This window comes from Bubalus kerabau, chromosome 5 (genome assembly GCF_029407905.1).
Source record: "Bubalus kerabau isolate K-KA32 ecotype Philippines breed swamp buffalo chromosome 5, PCC_UOA_SB_1v2, whole genome shotgun sequence".
In the NCBI taxonomy this organism is placed as follows: domain Eukaryota; kingdom Metazoa; phylum Chordata; class Mammalia; order Artiodactyla; family Bovidae; genus Bubalus; species Bubalus kerabau.
Genome location: NC_073628.1, coordinates 10,457,017 through 10,476,311, shown reverse-complemented (window position 1 = coordinate 10,476,311; position 19,295 = coordinate 10,457,017). Strand labels below are relative to the sequence as shown.

At 44.2% G+C, this 19,295-nt stretch overlaps 1 protein-coding gene across 1 annotated transcript; it reads left to right on the top strand.

Annotated features, from left to right (window-relative positions):
* Positions 1-5,014: 5,014 nt before the first annotated feature.
* On the top strand, positions 5,015-8,273 carry LOC129654141 (mammaglobin-A-like). Its single transcript, XM_055583711.1, has 3 exons — positions 5,015-5,114; positions 6,948-7,138; positions 8,235-8,273. The coding sequence occupies exons 1-3, from the start codon at positions 5,060-5,062 to the stop codon at positions 8,271-8,273; spliced, it is 285 nt and encodes a 94-aa protein (XP_055439686.1). The 5' UTR covers positions 5,015-5,059.
* Positions 8,274-19,295: the final 11,022 nt, after the last annotated feature.

The window sequence follows — 19,295 nt, the reverse complement described above, 5'->3', positions numbered from 1 at the left end:
AAGACCCGGTGCAGCCAAATAAAAAAGTAAAAGGGATTGTAGTTAATTAGTTGCTAAGTCATATCCTACTCTTTTGTGACACCATGGACTGTAGGCCACCAGGCTCCTTTGTTCCTGAAATTTCCCAGGCAAGAATGCTAGGGTGGGTTGCCATGTCCTTCTCCAGGGAATCTTCCTGACCCAGGGATTGAACCCACATGTCCTGCATTAACAGGCAGGTTCTTTACCACTGAGTGACCAGCTGCTACTGCTAAGTCGCTTCAGTCATGTCCGACTCTGTGCGACCCCACAGACGGCAGCCCACCAGGCTCCCCCGTCCCTGGGACTCTCCAGGCAAGAACACCGGAGTGGGTTGCCATTTCCTTCTCCAATGCATGAAAGTGAAAAGTGAAAGTGAAGTCGCTCAGTTGTGTCCGACTCTTCGTGACCCCATGGACTGCAGCCGACCAGGCTCCTCCGTCCATGGGACTTTCCAGGCAAGAGTACTGGAGTGGGGTGCCATTGGGAAGTCCAATTAAAAAAAGGTACAATGCTTTATTTTCAAACTCATTCCCTTTCACCTCGGATCTGACCATAAGGCTTCCGTGGGTATTTTAGAAAAGGTAAAGCTGAAGCAGAGACTTCAGTCATCTCGAAAGGTCCCAGTAGTCTTTCCAAGTTGATCATAAGGCATTTCTCCACTTTATAAAATTAATCGCTAGCAGCTGACATGTAGACCGTTCCTGCTCTGTGCCCAGTCCTGTTCTAAGCACTTACATATTGTAACACGCTAGGACCACACAACATCCCTAAGACTATTCCCATTGTGCACAGAGGCACAGCTGTGAAATCCCAACAGTGGGCTGAGCCCAAGGCAAGGAGGGCGTCCGATCTAGGAAAGGCCTGATGGTTGAACAACAGACAACTCACTGATGGCAAAATTGTCTCCCAAGCCAGGGCCTGTCCTTCAGTTCCTGGCCTGGTTAAGTGCCTCTCCACCAGAAAAACATCCTTGTTTACTGACATGACTGCTGATATTTTAGTTCTCAAGACTTTTAGACTTTGGCATGATCTTAAGGAAGCGGAAACTCATCTCCAAAGAACATGCCCCAGGTTAATGTTCCCACAGCCCTGGAGGTGAGAAGCAGAACCATTTTTACCAAAGGAATGAAAATAAAGAAATAGGGGTGTTATCTTGTCCCCAGAATATTGTGGAGTTGATTCATCTGGGTCACTTACAATTAAAAAAAAAAAAACACTTCATGATCATCTAAATTTCAAAAGATGGTGCAGTCGTAAAAAATCCACCTGCCAGTGCAGGAGACGTAAGAGATGTGGGTTTGATCCCTGGGTCAGGAATATACCCTGGAGTAGGGTATGACAACCCACTCTAGTATTCTTGCCTGGAGAATCCCACGGACAGAGGAGCCTGGTGGGCTGCAGTCCATGGGGTCACAAGACTCAAACACAACTGAGCATAGAGCACACAAACTTCAAAATGATTTTGGTACACTTTTGGGTCAATGGATGAATCCCTGGGGGGGGGGGGGACAAAATGGCTGTCACTAAATGTTATTACTTACATTAAATATGCCATGACCTCCAATGACCAAAATATGAGTATGAACATATCTCAGGTCTTCTATGAGCTCAATACCAGACCAAATATAATACTCCCTTACTAAATGCTCTCTCCCCCAAAACACAAGGTAGTCAGGGAAAAAGTGTGTATTAGTCGCTCAGTCGTGTCTGACTCTTTGCAACACTTTGGACTATAGCCCACCAGGCTCCTCAGTCCACGGGATTTCCCAGGCAAGAATACTAGAGTGGATTGCCACACCCTCCTCCAGGGGATCTTCCTAACCCAAGAATCAAACCCACATCTCCTGTGTCTCCTGCAGGCAGGGTAAGATTTGTGAATAATTCACCTCTACACTGGGGTTTATCATAGTAGATGGTCAATAAATGTCACTCAAACACAGAAACTAAAGGCCCCTCACTCCTCTAGTGTCAGGACTTAATTTGGGGACCTGGGTCAAAATCCCTTTGGGAAAGAAAACAAAATCAAGCCAACAACACAAGCATCCTGACCTTTAGATTTCTTCTATTTCTCCTTGTAAATGCTGGCTTGCAAAGCAGTCTTTTGCAAGGCGAGCTGTTATTTAATTCACTTAAGAACAATCATCCCTTGCTATGGAGAACACCCCTCTTTATTGTGGGCACCACATACATGATGTGGGATTTGTTTCAGAGTAATAAACCTCTGAGGGGGTCCAGGGTCCTTGCAGGTAACAGGCAGGTCCCAACAACTGGGTGACCAGCCAGAGTCTCCTTTAAGTCCTGGTCAGGGATTTCATTACCAATGTCCTTCATTTGCCTTTTGAAGGCAGATCACCAACAATGGTCACCTGGGGGAAAATACACATGTAAGAACATAGCCTTCTTCCTTATTTCTCTTCCTCTTGCTAAATCAGTAGTGCTCTTGGCAATTTATGTTCCAGCTGAATGATGGAAAGGGGTGAGTCCCAAATAATCCAGAGAGCAAGTAATCCATTCATGGGTAGTTAACTATTGACTCTTTTCTCTGACTCTCTAGTCCTTAAACCTAAGCTGACATTGTTTCTCTTGTTCCTATTCCCTTTCTATCACCCCTATTTCAACTGGTGTGGGTTCTCTCTTATGAGGCTAGCCTGTCCCCCCTGTGACACCAAGAGATACACTTTCCTTGCTTTCCTTGTCATGACAAGTATAATCTGCTCCTCAGGGCCTCTGTACTTGCTGTTCCCTCTGCATAGAACACTCTTCCCAGAACTTCCCTTGGATATCACTGTTCACTCATCCAAGCTTAGAAGGCCTTCTTCCTACAACTTGCCTGGACCTCCCTACAGGACGCTGTCCTTAGTGGTTGTTTATTAGAGCTGTTGCTTTGTGATATCACTCATTCAGTTGAAGGCTTGTCTGTTGCCTGCCCCGTAAGCACCATAAGGGCAAGGTCCGGGTCTAACTTATCCCTGCAGATGAATGTGTGACACATAGCAAAGGGCCCAGTCAGAGTAGAAGCTCCTGGTATTGCTAAATGATGAATGGATGGATGGGTGGACAGATGGATGGAAAGATGAATGGGTGGTTGGCTGGATGGATAGATGAATGGATGGGTGGGTGGATGAATGAACCTCCCACTAATCCATGACACCCTGTTTTAAGACCCTTGATAGGCTCTTTACATAAAGTCCCATCTTGTCAAAACCAAGCATGGCATCATTCATGCCCCTTTTAGCAGTGAGGAAAAGGAAGCTCAGAATGACCACAAGTTTGTCCAAGGACACTTCGTGATTAGGTGTTGCATCCATGCTTCAAATCCACATCTGTATGAACCCAGATCCCATCGCCATTCCACCATTCAGCTTTGCCTCCCCTAAGCAATCAGCTTTTCTGCTTCACAACATCCTTTGTGTCAGGGGAAGAAAAACCCTAAAAACCTAACAAAAACTAGATGAAAATTCATTCATAGATTTATAATAGAATAAATTGATGAAACTGAGTGAACTAAGTGAGATAGTCTTTGATAAAACAAACTTCACAGAGGTAAGACATTTTTAATTTTTCAGTTTAGTTCAGTCTCTCAGCCATGTCCGACTCTTTGCCACCCCATGGACTACAGCACGCCAGGCTTCCCTGTCCATCACCAACTCCCACAGCTTGCTCAAACTCATGTCCAACCAGGCAGTGATGCCGTCCAACCATCTCATCCTCTGTCATCCCCTTCTCCTCCTGTCTTCAATCTTTCCCAGCATGAGTCTTTTCCAATGAGTCAGTTCTTCACATCAGTCCTTTCAATGAATATTCAGGACTGATTTCCTTTAGGATTGACTGGTTTGATCTCCTTGCAGATTTTTAGTTTTTTTAATTTTTAACATTTCCCAAATTTAAAGCACCTTACTGAAAAAAAGCTTCTATAGACAAGAGAACTCTGCCTCCCAGAGGAGGTATGTGGTATCTCACCCAGCTCTTGTGCTCGGTAACCCCGCAGAACAGACCCACAGCATATGCTACTTGTACTTTGAAGAAGAAGAGAGTAGAAACAAGAGGAGGAGGAAGGGGAGGAGGAGGAATAAGAGATAATGATGATCACGATAATAATAAAAAACAAGGAGGACAACACAGGCTCACAATGCTGTGCTTTGCTTTATTCAGAAAGCAGATTTGCATTCATTTTACTTCAAGTCATATAATGCGGCCATGAAATTGAAAGAGGCTTGCTCCTTGGAAGAAAAGTTATGACCAACCTAGACAGCATATTAAAAAGCGGAGACATTACTTTGCCAATAAAGGTCTGTCTGGTCAAAGCTATGGTTTTTCCAGTAGTCATGTATGGATGTGAGAGTTGGACTGTGAAGAAGGCTGAGTGCCAAAGAATTGATGCTTTTGAACTGTGGTGTTGGAGAAGACTCTTGAGAGTCCCTTGGACTGCGAGGAGATCCAACCAGTCCATCCTAAAGGAAATCAGTCCTGAATATTCATTGGAAGGACTGATGCTGAAGCTGTAAGTCCAATACTTTGGCCACCTGATGTGAAGAAATGACTCATTTATAAAGACCCTGATGCTGGGAAAGATTGAAGGTGAGAGGAGAAGGGAATGACAGAGGATGAGATGGTTGGATAGCATCACTGACTCGATGGACATGAGTTTGAGTAAACTCTGGGAGCTGGTGATAGACAGGGAGGCCTGGCATGCTGCAGTCCATGGGGTCACAAAGAGTCGGACATGGCTGAGTGGCTGAACTGAACTGAACTGAAAGTCATATATCATGATGGCAGTTCTGAAATTGTTTGGGGTCCCAAAGACTCTGTCTCCTCAGTTTTCTACCAACAGAAAAACAGGCTGTCTGGGTTCTTGTTGGTTCTTGCTGTTGTTTCCTGGTCCAATGCCAGGTTTATCCTGTGACTCATTTCCTCATTTGTGGGAAGGATTAGCGTGGTGACCTGGAGAATAAAAGGAGGCGTTCTGGGCACTCACCTCTAAAGTGAGTTCCTTCTGCTCTGACACTAGACTGACTTGTCAGCAGCAGCTGCCTCCAACATGAAGCTGGTGACGGTCCTCATGCTGGTCGCCCTCCCCCTGTACTGCTACGCAGGTGAGTACTGACGGGCGCACAGATGTGGGGCTAAGGTTGCTGTCTGGTTCCCTGTGCAAGAGCTCCCAACCCCCAAGCACCAGTACAGGACAGGCCTGCCCACCAGAGACCTAAGCATCATCACGCCTTCCAGAACATCTGAAAGAAGGCCCTTTGTGAGCTTTGCCTCTGCCCTGGGGCTGCACATAGTGTCTCACGACATTCAGGGTGTCCCACCATCGTCACAGGTGCCATGAAATCGGGATGAGGCTAGTGACTGATTACTAGAATTAGGCATTTCAGCAGGGCAAGGGGAAGAGACGCTCTGATGATTCCTGATTTTATACCAGATGGGTTTCCTGAAAGAGGCACTCTTGGAGTCTCCTTAAATATGAAAAGAAACAGGAAATCTGCCAGGAGGTAAAGATCAGGCTGCGGTGGGTGACCCAGGGTCCTGCACCCAGTTGGGGAGTCCCAACTCTTCACAAGTTTTCACAGTTGATTTGAGCCCTTCTGGAATGCCTTTCCTCCCAGTCCCTCCCTGCTCAATGTTGACTGAAGAAGGGAGTTCACACCTCCTTGGAGGTCTCCTTCCCAAGTGAAGATCCAGTTCGAGAATAATGCCCTGTCGGCTAGTCTAGTCATCGGTAATAAGTCACAGACATAGTTTACTTTATTCAACTTACAAAGCTCTTTTGTTCTTTTTTCACTTTTGTTTATTTATTCTTAGTTGTACTAGGTCTTCATTACTTTGCCAAGGCTCTCTCTAGTTGTGGCGAGTAGGGGCAACTCTTCACTAGGGTGCGAGGACTTCTCATTGCAATGGCTTCTCTTGTTGCAAAGCAAGGGCTGTAGAGCATGGGCACAGCATCTGTAGCACACAGGGTTAGCTGCCCTAAGGCATGTGGAATCTTCCCCAACCAGGGATCGAATTCACGTCCCCCACATTGGCAGGCAGATTCTTATGCGCTGTGCCACCAAAGAAGTCCTACAGAGCTCTTTTAAATATCCTCACCTCATTTGTTCCTCAAGTACTTGCAGATGTGTTCAAGGTGACAGGCTCAAGGTCAACTAAATAAAAAATTACAGACCCAAGAATAAAAGCCAGTTCTCTCTAATCCAGTTCCAGAGCTCTTTCTCCTACCCAAGTGAGATCGCAGCAACAGGTCACTTCACAAACAAGAATTTCATTTGTACATTATTTTGTTTGTTTCAGAAAATCATTAGCATCAACAGAGCTAATGGACAATATTCTAGACCCAGTACATGTACAATCCTGGGAAATTTTACTTGTTACTTGGAATGATAATGGTGAAGCATCATATGACTCTGAACAAAGAAAGACCAGATAAAGTTTAATATGTTGCCCTGAGTCAGAGTGTCTCATTTCCTCAACTCCCTCCTTAGTCAAGGTTACACAAGGTTTGGCTTCTAGAGGCTAGCAAGAGGAAGCACAGATGTTTTAGGTCTTAGAGAAATCCCAGATCCCAAGTTTACTCTTGTAGAATAGAGAACTGAAGACCATTTGCCATAATCTTTCTGAATAGACATCTCTGCTGCTGCTGCTGCTGAGTCGCTTTAGTCATGTCCGACTCTGCTCGACCCCATAGACGGCAGCCCACAAGGCTCCTCCGTCCCTGGGATTCTTCAGGCAAGAACACTGGAGTGGGTTGTCATTTCCTTCTCCAGTGCATGAAAGTGAAAAGTGAAAGTGAAGTCGCTCAGTCGTGTCCAACTCAGCGACCCCATGGACTGCAGCCTACCAGGCTCCTAAATGACAACCATCATGGTTCTGCCCTCCAAAGATGTTCATGCATCCATAATGGAGCCCATGTTTGCCTTCTTTCTTCCCAGGTACTTCTGGCTGCTCCCTTCTTGACAATGTGATTGAAAAAGCAGTTGATCCCACTGTGTCCAAGGATGAATATAGAGAATATCTTAAAGATTTCGCACGGACTGACGATGAGAAAAATGCTGTAGATGAATTAAAGCAATGTTTTCTCCAGCAGTCAAATGAAACTCTGGCCAATTTCGAACAGATGTTGGTAATTTCAGCTTCTTATGTGCTTTTACAACCAAGGGACAGGGACAAATAGACTCTACGTTTGTTATTCATTACACTAAAGCGTGTGATGAATGTGCTTTATTTCCATTTATTTCATTGTGTGGTGAGTCTGATGACTTTGACATCAAGAAAGATGTCCAAGGCTACAGTGCTGAAATCTTCAGTGAATAATAAATTTAAAAGACAAAAGAGGGAAAAGCAAAGGGTCTACCTAAACCACATTTCCCCAGTAGGCACAGAGGCAGACACACACACACACATTATGATCAGTGAAATAAACCAGTCACAAAAAGACAAAGGTAGCTTAACTCTTATACCAGGTTTCAGGAATAGCCAATTTAATAGAAACACAGGGTGGAATAGTGGTTTTCAGAAGTCGGATATTGAGGGAAAATGGGAGTTATTTAACAGGTATATCGTTTCATTTTTGTAACCTGAAGACAGTCTGAAGATTGGTTGTACTGACTGCAGAGTGAATATGGTGTTAGGTGTATTTGAAATGGTGAAAATGGTAAATAGAATCATTTACTATGTAATTTAAATTACATCATTTACTATGATCCTTATAATGAAGGATGCTAGGCTTTTTTTCTTGAAAAGCCTAACTCAGATGGATCTTTCCGAGTCACAGCCTCAAGATTTTACAGGCTACAAAGTCAAAGATGAAGGTCCTGGCTATTTTCTATATTTCTGACAGAAAGTCTGCACAGGAATTCAAAAATTCCTTGGGTCCTTGTATTGGTGCTGAGATTGTCACGATTCTATGGAAAACTGATAATATATGTAGCATCGTTATAGATAAGTTATTACAGCAAGAAATGTGCAGAAAAGAACTTACTCAAGGGACCTCTGGTGGGGAAAAGATCTGGAAGCACCAGACTTCTTTGACATTGATAAATGTCTCCTGAATGATAGGATAAATGGGATCATTCTGATTTAACTTCCAGGACTAATTCTCTTGAATGTCAGATGTCTGTGAACGCATTCAAGATAACAATTAGAAGAAATGTTTATTGTGCAAGATTTTATTTTGCAAGAGGGAGCTGAAAATCTAAGTGATTTTTTTTGTTTTTCAGCAAATCATGTACAACAGTATATACTGTAAAGCATTCTAACTTTCTGCAAGACCTTTGGCTCAGAAATGTCAACTGGTGATGAGTATATACCACAAGCTGTCTGTCTTTTTTGTCTTTTAATCTACACACTGCAAGACAATTGTTGAAACCTCAAATACATTTTCATTTCAATAAAGTATCGCATATCTAAAGTTCTTTTTTGTTATCTGATTCAAATGGAGACTTTAGAGAGCTTCACATATAACACACACACAGAATTATTCATTAAATAACTCATGGGTGAAGGATGGAGGTATCTGAAAGGCACTTTGTCTCTCACTGTTTCTAGTCCAACACTAATTGTCTCTCTGGAAAAGCGGTTTTCCTCCCCTCCTCATCCCCATCTCCCCAGAAACTAGAGGGGAGTTTCTGGTGGTTGGGTCATACCCAAGTTCCCTGACCTGCTTCAGTCTTCATCTTCATTCTGAACCCTGCTGGCCATGGAGGGCAGCTTTCTCAGCTCTCTCTGTCTCTGCCCCAAGTGTGCAGGGCTGGGAACAGAGCCATTGAGAGAGGTAACTCAGGCAAAGCCAGGGTGAATGCTGTCTTGATTTTAAAATCTTATATATGGCACTAATCTTAACTTTTAACATTAGTTCACAAAAATATTGTTTACCCTAATTCCTGAGATTTGAGTGAGTGTAAGTCGCTTAGTCCTGACCGACTCTTTGCAACCCCATGGACTGTAGCCCGCCAGACTCCTCTGTCCGTGGAATCCTCCAAACGAGAATACTAGAGTGGGTAGCCACTCCGTTCTCCAGGGGAATATTCCCAACCAAGGGGTCCAACCCGGGTCTCCTGCATTACAAGGAAATTCTTCACTGTCTGAGCCACCGGATGTTTGATGCCCCCTAATAGAACTGTAGGACTCTCCCCACATGTGTCCCCTGAATGGCAGCGTAACTCATCCCCTCATTCACACAAGGACCTATGAAGTCAGGAAGATCAGGGGAAAATGTGCACTATGTTGGAACAAAGCAAAACAAGAAATTTTAAAATCGAACCTTAGCTCCCTTTACTTCTACCAGTCCCCACAATCCTCTCACCAAAGATAAGTTACTGCCCTTCTGCTCACACCTCCCAGAGTCCCTTTTCCTTCTGGGGCCATCCCTTCTACCAGGAAGACCTCTGGCCCTTTCTTGGGATGATTCAGCTCCCCGAAATTCTGACTCTTCCCTCCTACATAATGTGTACAGGAAAGAGGCACGAGGGAGGTCCTGCGATGGGGAGCCATTCTCTGGTCAGACCAGTCTCAGCTTTGAGGGAGGTGGTCTTAGGATTGCAAGTAAGGGCAGCTCCCAGCTGCAAGCAAGCCTCTCCCCAGCCTCAGTCTCAGCACTTGGACAGCTTTGGCCTCCATCTGCCCCAGGACATCAGAGAGCTGTCCCAGTGGAGTGAAGTTTCCCGTTCAACACAGTCATGCATTTGCCAGGCACACCACCTGGCCGAGGATATAACCAAAGAATGTCTGCTGGAGGGGCTGATGCCTGCAAAGCCATGCAGAGCCCAAGAGGATGACGGAGGACCTTGCTGACAACACCAGCAACTGCCAGACATCCAGCAGATGGGAGTGTTGGAAGAAACACCAAAAATTGGAGCAAACGGAAGCAGCTTTCTGGAATGTCCATGTCAGCAGGTCACTCAACCGACTTTGGCCACAGCAAAAGACACAGTGTACTTTCTGACCACCATGGAATCACACTGAAAACCGAGAACAGAATGATCATAGGAAAACCTCTAATCACTTGGCTAAAAGAGACACACAAACACACACACTCCTTTAAAAACCAATGAATCATCAAATACTTCCTAAATATTTTTTTTAAGTGTCTGTCCCCAGCACTGACCTGTCACCCTATGGTGGAAAAGGGTGGTCTTGTGCAAACTGCAGGCTTCATTACCTAACATGTAGCATCAGCACTAAGGGGATAAGGAACGGGGAGCAGATGGTAGGTACACAAGAGCTAAATTCCTGTGGGAAAATGCACTGCTAACAAACTCTGGTGGAAACAGGAATCCTAGAGACCAGTGAGGAGGCTGGAATCATGAGTGTCATGTTCAAGATTTTTGGCAAGGTAAACATACAGAAAACACCTCGTAGAACTGTTTCTCCTGTTTTTCCTTCTCACTACACTCTGTAGGACTCTTCCTGCCTAGAGTTGGAGACAGGACAGTGACATCTCTCCAGGCAGAAATGCATCATTCTTGCTATACTTCTAACACATGTCTTGGACTTAAGCAAATATTACATCTCTTGGAAGTTAACACTCAAGTTAAACCACTTCTCACAAAATGCATGAACAGCATCGAAAATCATCTGAGATAGATAGACAGATACAGATCTGAATCACTTTTCTGTACACCTGAAACAAACACAACTTTATAAATCAACTATATTTCAGTAAAAAAAAAAAATACACACACTGGATGCCAATTGCCTGGGAATGGTAATAAAAATAAATGTGCTTTATGAGTTTCTGACTAAAAGGGCTCAGTGAAGACTAAGATCGATGGAAAAGACTCACATCTGAATAAATCCTAGTTTCCATGAATAAAACTCAGAAATTCAGGGTTGAAAAGAAAAACCTACATGTTTCCCACAAAATAAGTAGAACTCACATCAGACTTTTCAACAGCAGCATGAAAAGAGAATGGAAACAGAAAGCTGATTGTGTGCATGTGTGTGCTCTGTCGCTCACTCATGTCTTTGAGACCCCATGACTGTAGCCTGCCAGGCTCCTCTGTCCATGGGATTTTCCAAGCAAGAATACTGGAGCAGGTTGCCATTTCCTTTTCCAGGGGATCTTCCCGACCCAAGGACTGAACCCACATCTCCTGTGTCTCCTGCATTGGGAGGCAGATTCTTTACCGTTGAGTCACCTGGGAAGCCCAGAAAGTTGATTACTTACTGCCTAAGGCTGAAGGGGTCATGGGAATGGGGAATGACTGCTGTCTGGAGGGTTATTTTTGGGGGGTGATGAAAATGTTCTGCAATGGACTGTGGGGATGATTGCACAACTCTGAATATATTTAAAAACCACTGAAGGGTACCCTTCAAATGCATGCATTCTACGATGTGTGAGTTACATCTCAATAAAGCTGTTGAAAAAAAAATGTGCTTTTGTTAGTTAACAGGTCTTCCTGAGGGTGACGGGATTAGAAATGATACATAGGGACTTTCATGGTGGTCCTGTCATTAAGACTCTGATCTTCTGATGGAGGAGGTATGAGTTCCATCCCTGGTCAGGGAACTAGGATCTCTCATGCCACAGGGCATGGTCAACAAATTTTAAACATAATAATAATTTTTAAAGGTATTTTTCTAAAAAGGAATAAAGAAATTAAATACAGTGTTTGCCTACCAGGATCAACAATTTACAAAATAGTTTATGCTCTTTTGTTGTTGCTCAGTCGTGTCCGACTCTTTGAGACCCCACGGACTGCAACACGTCAGGCTTCCCTGTCCATCACCATCTCCCGGAGCTTGCTCAAATTCATGTCCATTGAGTTGGTGATACCATCCAATCATCTCATCCTCTGTCATCCCCTTCTCCTTCTGCCCTCAATCTTGCCCAGCATCAGGGTCTTTTCCAATGAGTCAGCTCTTCACATCAGGTGGCCAAAATATTGGAGCTTCAGCCTCAGCATCAGTACCTCCAATGAATATTTAGGACTGATTTCCCTTAGGATGGACTGGTTGGATCTCCTTGCAGTCCAAGGGACTCTCAAGAGTCTTCTCCAACACCACAGTTCAAAAGCATCAATTCTTTGGTGCTCAGCCTTCTTTATGGCCCAGCTCTCACATCCATACATGACCACTGAAAAAACCATAGCTTTGACTATCAACAATTTACAAAATAGTTTATGCTCTAAATAGTAAGGATATTAAAAACAGATATCAGAGAGCTATTTACCAAGCCCTTCTCCTCTGGAGCCAGGACACATGGCCGATCTTCTTTTCACTGAGTTCAGGCCAGTGGAATGTGGGGGTCATGAGAAACATCTCCTCCAGGCCTGTCCCAGAAAGCTCCCCTCCTTATTCCCTCTTCTGCCACTGAACACCAAGATCCAGGAGAGTCCTAAGGCTCTATCAGATGCTTCAGTGGTAAAGCCTGGGTGCCTGAATGACTGCATGAAATTGGGAGAGTTTCAAGGACAGGGTGCTAGGAGTGATCTGCTCCAGGGCAAAGGAACATTGAACAGGTATTGAACCTATACCTATATCTCTTCAAGGAGGTGTACTTTATGTGATTTAGAAAAGTAGGTTCCAGGGTAGGTTCACTTCTACCCATCACTTTCAAATGCTCCACAGGCACAGCATCTCTGTGTGCCCACACGCCCAGAGCAAATACTCCCACTGCCCAACCTCAGCACCCACTGGGTTCTGAGGAGCATCCATTTGTCTGTTAGTGTCCAATCAAGAAATAGAAAACCTTCTAGGTATATTGAGCAGAGTGAATTTCAGATAGAAGTTGATAATGAAGGTGAAAGGCTGGAACAGGGATAAGGGAGCATAAAGGATCCACAAGGATTGATAATTACAGAAGATAATACTGCCTCTCAAACTGGAGTTGAAAACTAAAAGGTCTTGCCCATCCCTTGGGTGCAGGTGAAGGTGAAGTTGCTGTTGTCGAAACTGAGCTACCTGAGCAAGAACCAAAGGACCAAGGCCCAAGACATGAAGCCATGGCTGTAAACACGGCCGCGGCTGGGCTGCTGGTCTACTCTACCCACTGCTGCCACAACCGCTGCAAGAGGCGACTTCAGAAGCTCAGAACACACGACTGCTGCCCCCTACCCTGTTCCGATCTTCATGAGTGCCCTTCCCTGGAGAGCCTAATGAGAAGGCGGCTGGCAAGAGAGCCTGGGATGTGTCGCACATGGGTCTTCAGTTCCAGCAGATGAGAGACGGGTAGGAAAAAGGAACTAACTCAGCAACTAAATAAATAGAGACCCTACCAGGCACACAATGATTGCAATCTACAGTCTTGGTCTTAGATCTTTGATACAGTGAAGGCGAACATCTGACCTATAACAAAATTAACAGCTTGTAAGTTTTTGCCCATGACGTGACAAAAAGACTTAATTAGCATAGTAAGTGTATCAACTAACCAACACATATGCTTAAAATTCCTATAAGATGTTTTAAAAATTTTTAATTATTTATTCATTTAGTTTCCTTTGCACTGGTCTTCGCTGCTGCATACAGGCTTGCTCTAGTTGTGGTGAGTGGGGCTACTCTTCATTGTGGTGTGTGGCCTTCTCATTGCAGTGGCCCCTCTTGTTGTAGAGCGCAGGCTCTAGGGCACTCAGGTTTCAGTAGTTGCAGCCCTCAGGCTCAGCGGTTGTGGCACACGGACTCAGTTGCTCCACAGCATGTGGGATCTTCCTGGACCAGGCACTGAACTTGTATCCCCCGCATTCGCAGGTGGATTCTTATCCATTGAGCCACCAGGGAAGCCCCTGTAAGATCTTATGTCTTTTTTCTTACACTCAAAGAGTAGCCCTGGAGAAGGAAATGGCAACCCACTCCAGTACTCTTGCCTGGAAAATCCCATGGACGGAGGAGCCTGATAGGCTGCAGTCCATGGGGTCATGAAGAGTCAGACACAACTGAGCGACTTCACTTTTACTTTTCTCTTTCATGCATTGGAGAAGGAAATGGCAACCTACTCCAGCATTCTTGCCTGGAGAATTCCGGGGACAGAGGAACCTGGTGGGCTGCCTTCTATGGGACGGCAGTGTGCGTCTATGTGCTGTCGCAGAGTTGGGGATTACTGAAGCGACTTGGCAGCAGCAGCAAAAAGTAGCAAATCTACAATGAGATTTGGGGAAAGAAGCAAAGGCTACACGTATGTAAGTGTTAGATGATAATGGAGATGAATGAGGGCCAAGAAACAAGAAACAAAAATCTTTCATTATCCCCTCCACTACAAAAGACTGTTGGGAGCAGAAAGTCCTTCCAGCGATCAAAGCCAACAGCCTTGGGGCTCCTACAGTGACTGTAGGCTCAACAATTCCCTGGTCCTGAGGTTGTTTGGCTTCCTTCTCCACACTGTTCTTTCAGAATTCATTTTTTTTTAATGTACATTCAACATGTCATGAATGCCATAGCATTATTCTTTTTTTTCCTCAAGGGGAAAGATGGAAAAAAAACTGCTAATTTCATCATCATAAGTGGCACCTGTGTTTGCAGAGGACTCAGCCTCGCCTATTTGGAAAGGACCTGTGATGGGGTTGTGATTTGCTGTCCTCAGCGGTCTCCTGCACCTGTAGGGCTGACCTACAATGACGAGCATCTACCTCAAGGACCTGGCAGCTCACCTTATTGACTGTGGGAGGGGCAGGAAGAGTCTTTAGCACCTGGCTCCACTCCTGCAAGGCAGCTTGCCCTCTGGAATTGCTTCAGGTAACATCCGATCCCCAGGAAGAACAGACTTATTTGAACAGTGCCTCACCTTGGTCTGGTAATCCTGACTCCTGCAGAAAACAACTTAGAATGGAGGGAGAATCCTCGACATTCAAGTGTCCTCTACTTGGTAGAGGAAACTTCTGGAACTCTGCCTGGAAATCAAGAGCCCTTGAGAGTTTCACTATGCAATACTCCTCAGATCTCTCTAAATGCAGCCTACATGTTCTTGACCTGGGAGGGTTCGCAGCTACACAAGATCTGCTTATTGTAGTTTCTTTAGCCCTTACATTGACCCTGGTTTTATGTATGTACAGCCCTGCTACAGCTCTGGGGTAGGTGGAATATATGGGTATAATTTCATATTTGAAGCTGGGCATGTCTGTTGGAATTTTCAGCCCATGTATTGAAAGCTTAGGGCTGCATCTTTGTGAGAAGTCTCCAAATGAATAAAGTAAATCAAGTCATACATCAACAGTAAGTGCATCTGTTATATATCTATATAATGGAATTATACTCAGCCATAGAAAAGAAGGAACTTTTGCCATCTGCAACCCCATGTATGGACTTGGAGGGCATTATGCTAAGTGAAAGATCAGACAGAGAAATTCAAATACTGTATGATATCTCTTATATGTGGAATCTAAAAAATACAAAGAAACAATTAGTGAATATAACAAAAAAGAAATATTCACAGGTATAGAAAACAGGCTAGTGGTTACCAGTGAGGAGGGGGAGAGCAGAAGGGGCAATGTAGGGGTAGGGGATTAAAAGGCACAAATTACTAGGTATAAAGTAAGCTACAAGGGATCTATTGTACAACACAGTGAATATAGCCAAAATATAACTATAAATGGGATAAAACCTTTAAAAATTGCGAATCACTATATCATATATTTGCAACTTAAAAAATATTGCACATCAACTATATTTCAATATTTTAAAAAATGTGTCAGGGTAATGGTATGCTGGTGTTCTGCTATACATATCCTTACAATGTTTCTGCGTGTTTGAAGCTAATTCCAAATACAAAATGTATTATGATGAACACAGCTTCTGTCTTCTCAGGAAAGGAGGTCTTAGGCCATCCAAAGAGGGTACTTGATATCCCTGGGTCGGGGTGGGGGGTACCCCACTGATGCTTCATGGTGTACGATGTCAATTTACAAGTGGATGAGTGGTCCCCAAAGTCTAGGTGGTGTCTCCACTGATACCTGGCTGGATACCCAGCACTGTAGACAGCACAAGTGCTCGGTGCACACAATGAGTAAGTGTTACCGGGAATTCAGGAACAAATCAAGCATTTCTAATATTTTCCTATCTCCTTCTGCCTAGGGTATGACACAGACAAGAGATTTAGGCATCACAGGACCATCACTTCATGGCAGGAGTTGATGAACAAGGAGATGGAAACAATCTCTGATGCTCTGTGGCCTTTCCCACGTCCATCTGCAGCTCACAGCCACGGCCCTAACTCTGAGCTGCTTTAGGTGTAGGAGAGCGGTGGGCAGGTGGTCTGTGGGAGTAGTAAAGAGTGACTACACCACTCACATGTTTCCCTGGGGAACCCCAGGATATACATCTCATAATTTCCACAATGCAGAAGCGCAAGGGAAGAAGGAATAAAATGCCTTCGTGGAGTTTGTAAGACAAGGTGCATTGGCGATTTGGGGACCAGCAAAGATGGAGAAGGAAATGGCAACCCACTCCAGTGTTCTTGCCTGGAGAATCCCAGGGACAGGGGAGCCTGGTGGGCTGCTGTCTATGGGGTTGCACAGAGTCGGACACGGCTGAAGCGACTTAGCAGCAGTAGCAAAGATGTTTGCAGCTTTGGACAAAGACCAGATATTTATTTCAATTGTTGATGCTTTTTAAATTTATGAAGTGAAATGCTATTGATAAATATATCTCTTCATGAGCTGAATGAGGACTCTTTTTGATTTTATACATGCATGCTGCTGCTGCTGCTAAGTCACTTCAGTTGTGTCCAACTCTGTGCGACCCCACAGATGGCAGCCCACCAGGCTCCCCCGTCCCTGGGATTCTCCAGGCAAGAACACTGGAGTGGGTTGCCATTTCCTTCTCCAATGCATGAAAGTGAAAAGTGAAAGTGAAGTCGCTCAGTCGTGTCCGATCCCTAACGACCCCATGGACTGCAGCCCACCAAGGCTCCTCCATCCATGGGATTTTCCAGGCAAGAGTACTAGAGTGGGGTGCCATTGCCTTCTCCTTATATATGCATAGATATTGTGAAAAAAGAAAGCAAAGTGGAGTCTCTCAGTCACGTCCGACTCTTTGCAACCCCATGGACTGTAGCCCTGACAGGTTCCTTTGTCCATGGAATTTTCCAGGCAAGAATACTGGAGTAGGTTGCCATTTCCTTCCCCAAACGGATCTTCCCATCCCAGGGATTGAACCTGGGTCTCCTGCATTGCAGGCAGACTCTTTACCATCTGAGCCACCAGGGAATCACTTACTGCTAAAATGAGGTACTTTTATTCATGTATTTCATCGTCATGGATGTAAACTCTGAAAACACTTGTCACATGATTTGCAGTTGTAGAATAAACGATTTTTGTAATAGCAATGCTGTTTAAATCTTTCAGTCATTCTGAACAACAGTCTAAAAATGGTGTGATCATTTATCACTCAAAATGATTTTTAATAATTTTATCAGTCACAGCTAAATTAAGTCCTCTTTGGATTTTATTAAGGCAAATAAGTAGAAATCACTTGATAGAGACAGTTTTTCCTTGGAGAAGGAAATAGCAACCCACTCCAGTATTCTTGCCTGGGAAATCCCATGGATGGAGGAGCCTGGCAGGCTACAGCCCAAAGGGTTGCAAAGAGTCTGACACTACTTAACTAAATAACAACGGCAGCACTCTGTTATGTTGTGATGTATTTCATTTTTGTTTCCCTACTGTAGTATACTGTCAGGAATATTAAATGTTATTATTGGTATTTTGGCAAGTCATATTTGAGTTGGAGATCTAGAGATCTGGACTTCTAGAGTCCTGATTTATGTTATCAGCACTTTTACTACCAAAAGGTCCAATGAATAATTTTGAAGTTTCTCTCTCTCTTCTCTCTATAGCATTTATTAAGCCAAATTCCAACACAATTATTCAAATAATCCAATAAAAATATATATTGGCATTAAAAAAAAAAATTTTGGTCTGTATCACCAAATAAGACTTTAAACTGTTTCCTTGAGGTCTGGGAATTTCTAAAGGCAGGGTCAAGGCTCCGTGTTAAGATTCTGGTAGATGATGCAAAGACCTACTCTCTTCGGTAAGTTGGAACAAGAGGGATTGTGAAAGGGGAGGTGGGAGATATATTCATCAGTTTCAAGATGTGGAATTAAAAAAAAAAAAGCACAATGTGAGAGTTGCGAGTTAAGTTTTATTTGGGGCAAAATGAGGACTATAACCCAGGCGACAGCCCCTCAGAGAGCTCTGAGACATTGCTCCAAAAAGGCAGGTTGGGGAAGGTCAGTATACATGTAATTTTGGTGAAGGAGGAATACATGCAATCAAGCACATACTTTTTCAGAAGGTTTCTGCTAGTCATAAGGAGCAGTTGTCACCATGAAGGATTTTGGTGCTTTTCTAGATATGCAAAGATACAAGAATTGGGCTCACAAAATCCTGAAAGCATCTAACTATCTGAAGACTGCCAGTTCCCCACTTCCCCCCAACCCCAAGCACAGAATGCCTTGTTTCTGCTCTCCACCCTAAACTCTTTTTAGGGGGTGTTTAAAATCATAAGCTGCCGCAGCATGCAGCTCAGTCCTCGTAGAGGCAGATGGCAAGTGGCAGTGGCAAGGGCCAGTTTGTAGTTGACAAAGACCTGGAGAATCCCTGGGATTTCAACCTCAGCCAAAAGGATGTGAGTGCCCAGAACATTCTGTTAAGGATTTGAGTCCCCAGAGTCCCTGTGTGTTTTGGGATAAATAATCTTTCTCCACCTACTACTTCCTATAACCTTCCTTCCAGTAGTCAGTATTAAAACCACAGTGACAGGTACTTAGAACTGGCCATTAAACAGTAAATAAAAGTGATTGAAAAGTAATGGCCTCTTCTTTACTGAGAGAAATCCCAGTGGAACCAGAGACAAATTCTGAGCACACTTTGTTAGCACTGAGGATAAATAAACATTCTTCACTGGCAGAGTCAGGTAAACTCGCCTTGACCCTGGACTTTGGAAATGCGGTGATTTATTTTGTTTGACTTAGTAGTTATATTCTTTTCCCCCCCTGTTATATAAGTGTCATAACTGACATTCACCACCAGATACTGTGCTGGACATTTCGCCCCTATTAATTTATTTATCTTAAAACAAATCCCATGAGGCAGGCAATATTTTATTGCCTTATTTTACAGATGGGGAAACTGAGGCTAGGAGGGTCAGCACCTTGCTGGAGTCCCCACACGCAGAAAGTGCCAGAGCTGGACTTGAACCCAGGGAGTCTGGGACCAAAATCAGGCCCTTTCAACTCAGCAAGCGAGCCCATGCTAATTTTGAGACATTCAAACAGCAATTTAGAACTCAAAACTAACCCGCAACTATCCTGTTAATGAAGGCTACACTGAAGCTGTAGAGCGATTTGA

Coding starts and splice junctions, on each gene's coding strand:
- LOC129654141 (XM_055583711.1), top strand. CDS start 5,060: ATGAAGCTGGTGACGGTCCTCATGCTGGTCGCCCTCCCCCTGTACTGC. Junction 5,115..6,947: donor CCCCCTGTACTGCTACGCAG/GTGAGTACTGAC, acceptor CTTTCTTCCCAG/GTACTTCTGGCTGCTCCCTT. Junction 7,139..8,234: donor CCAATTTCGAACAGATGTTG/GTAATTTCAGCT, acceptor TTTGTTTTTCAG/CAAATCATGTACAACAGTAT.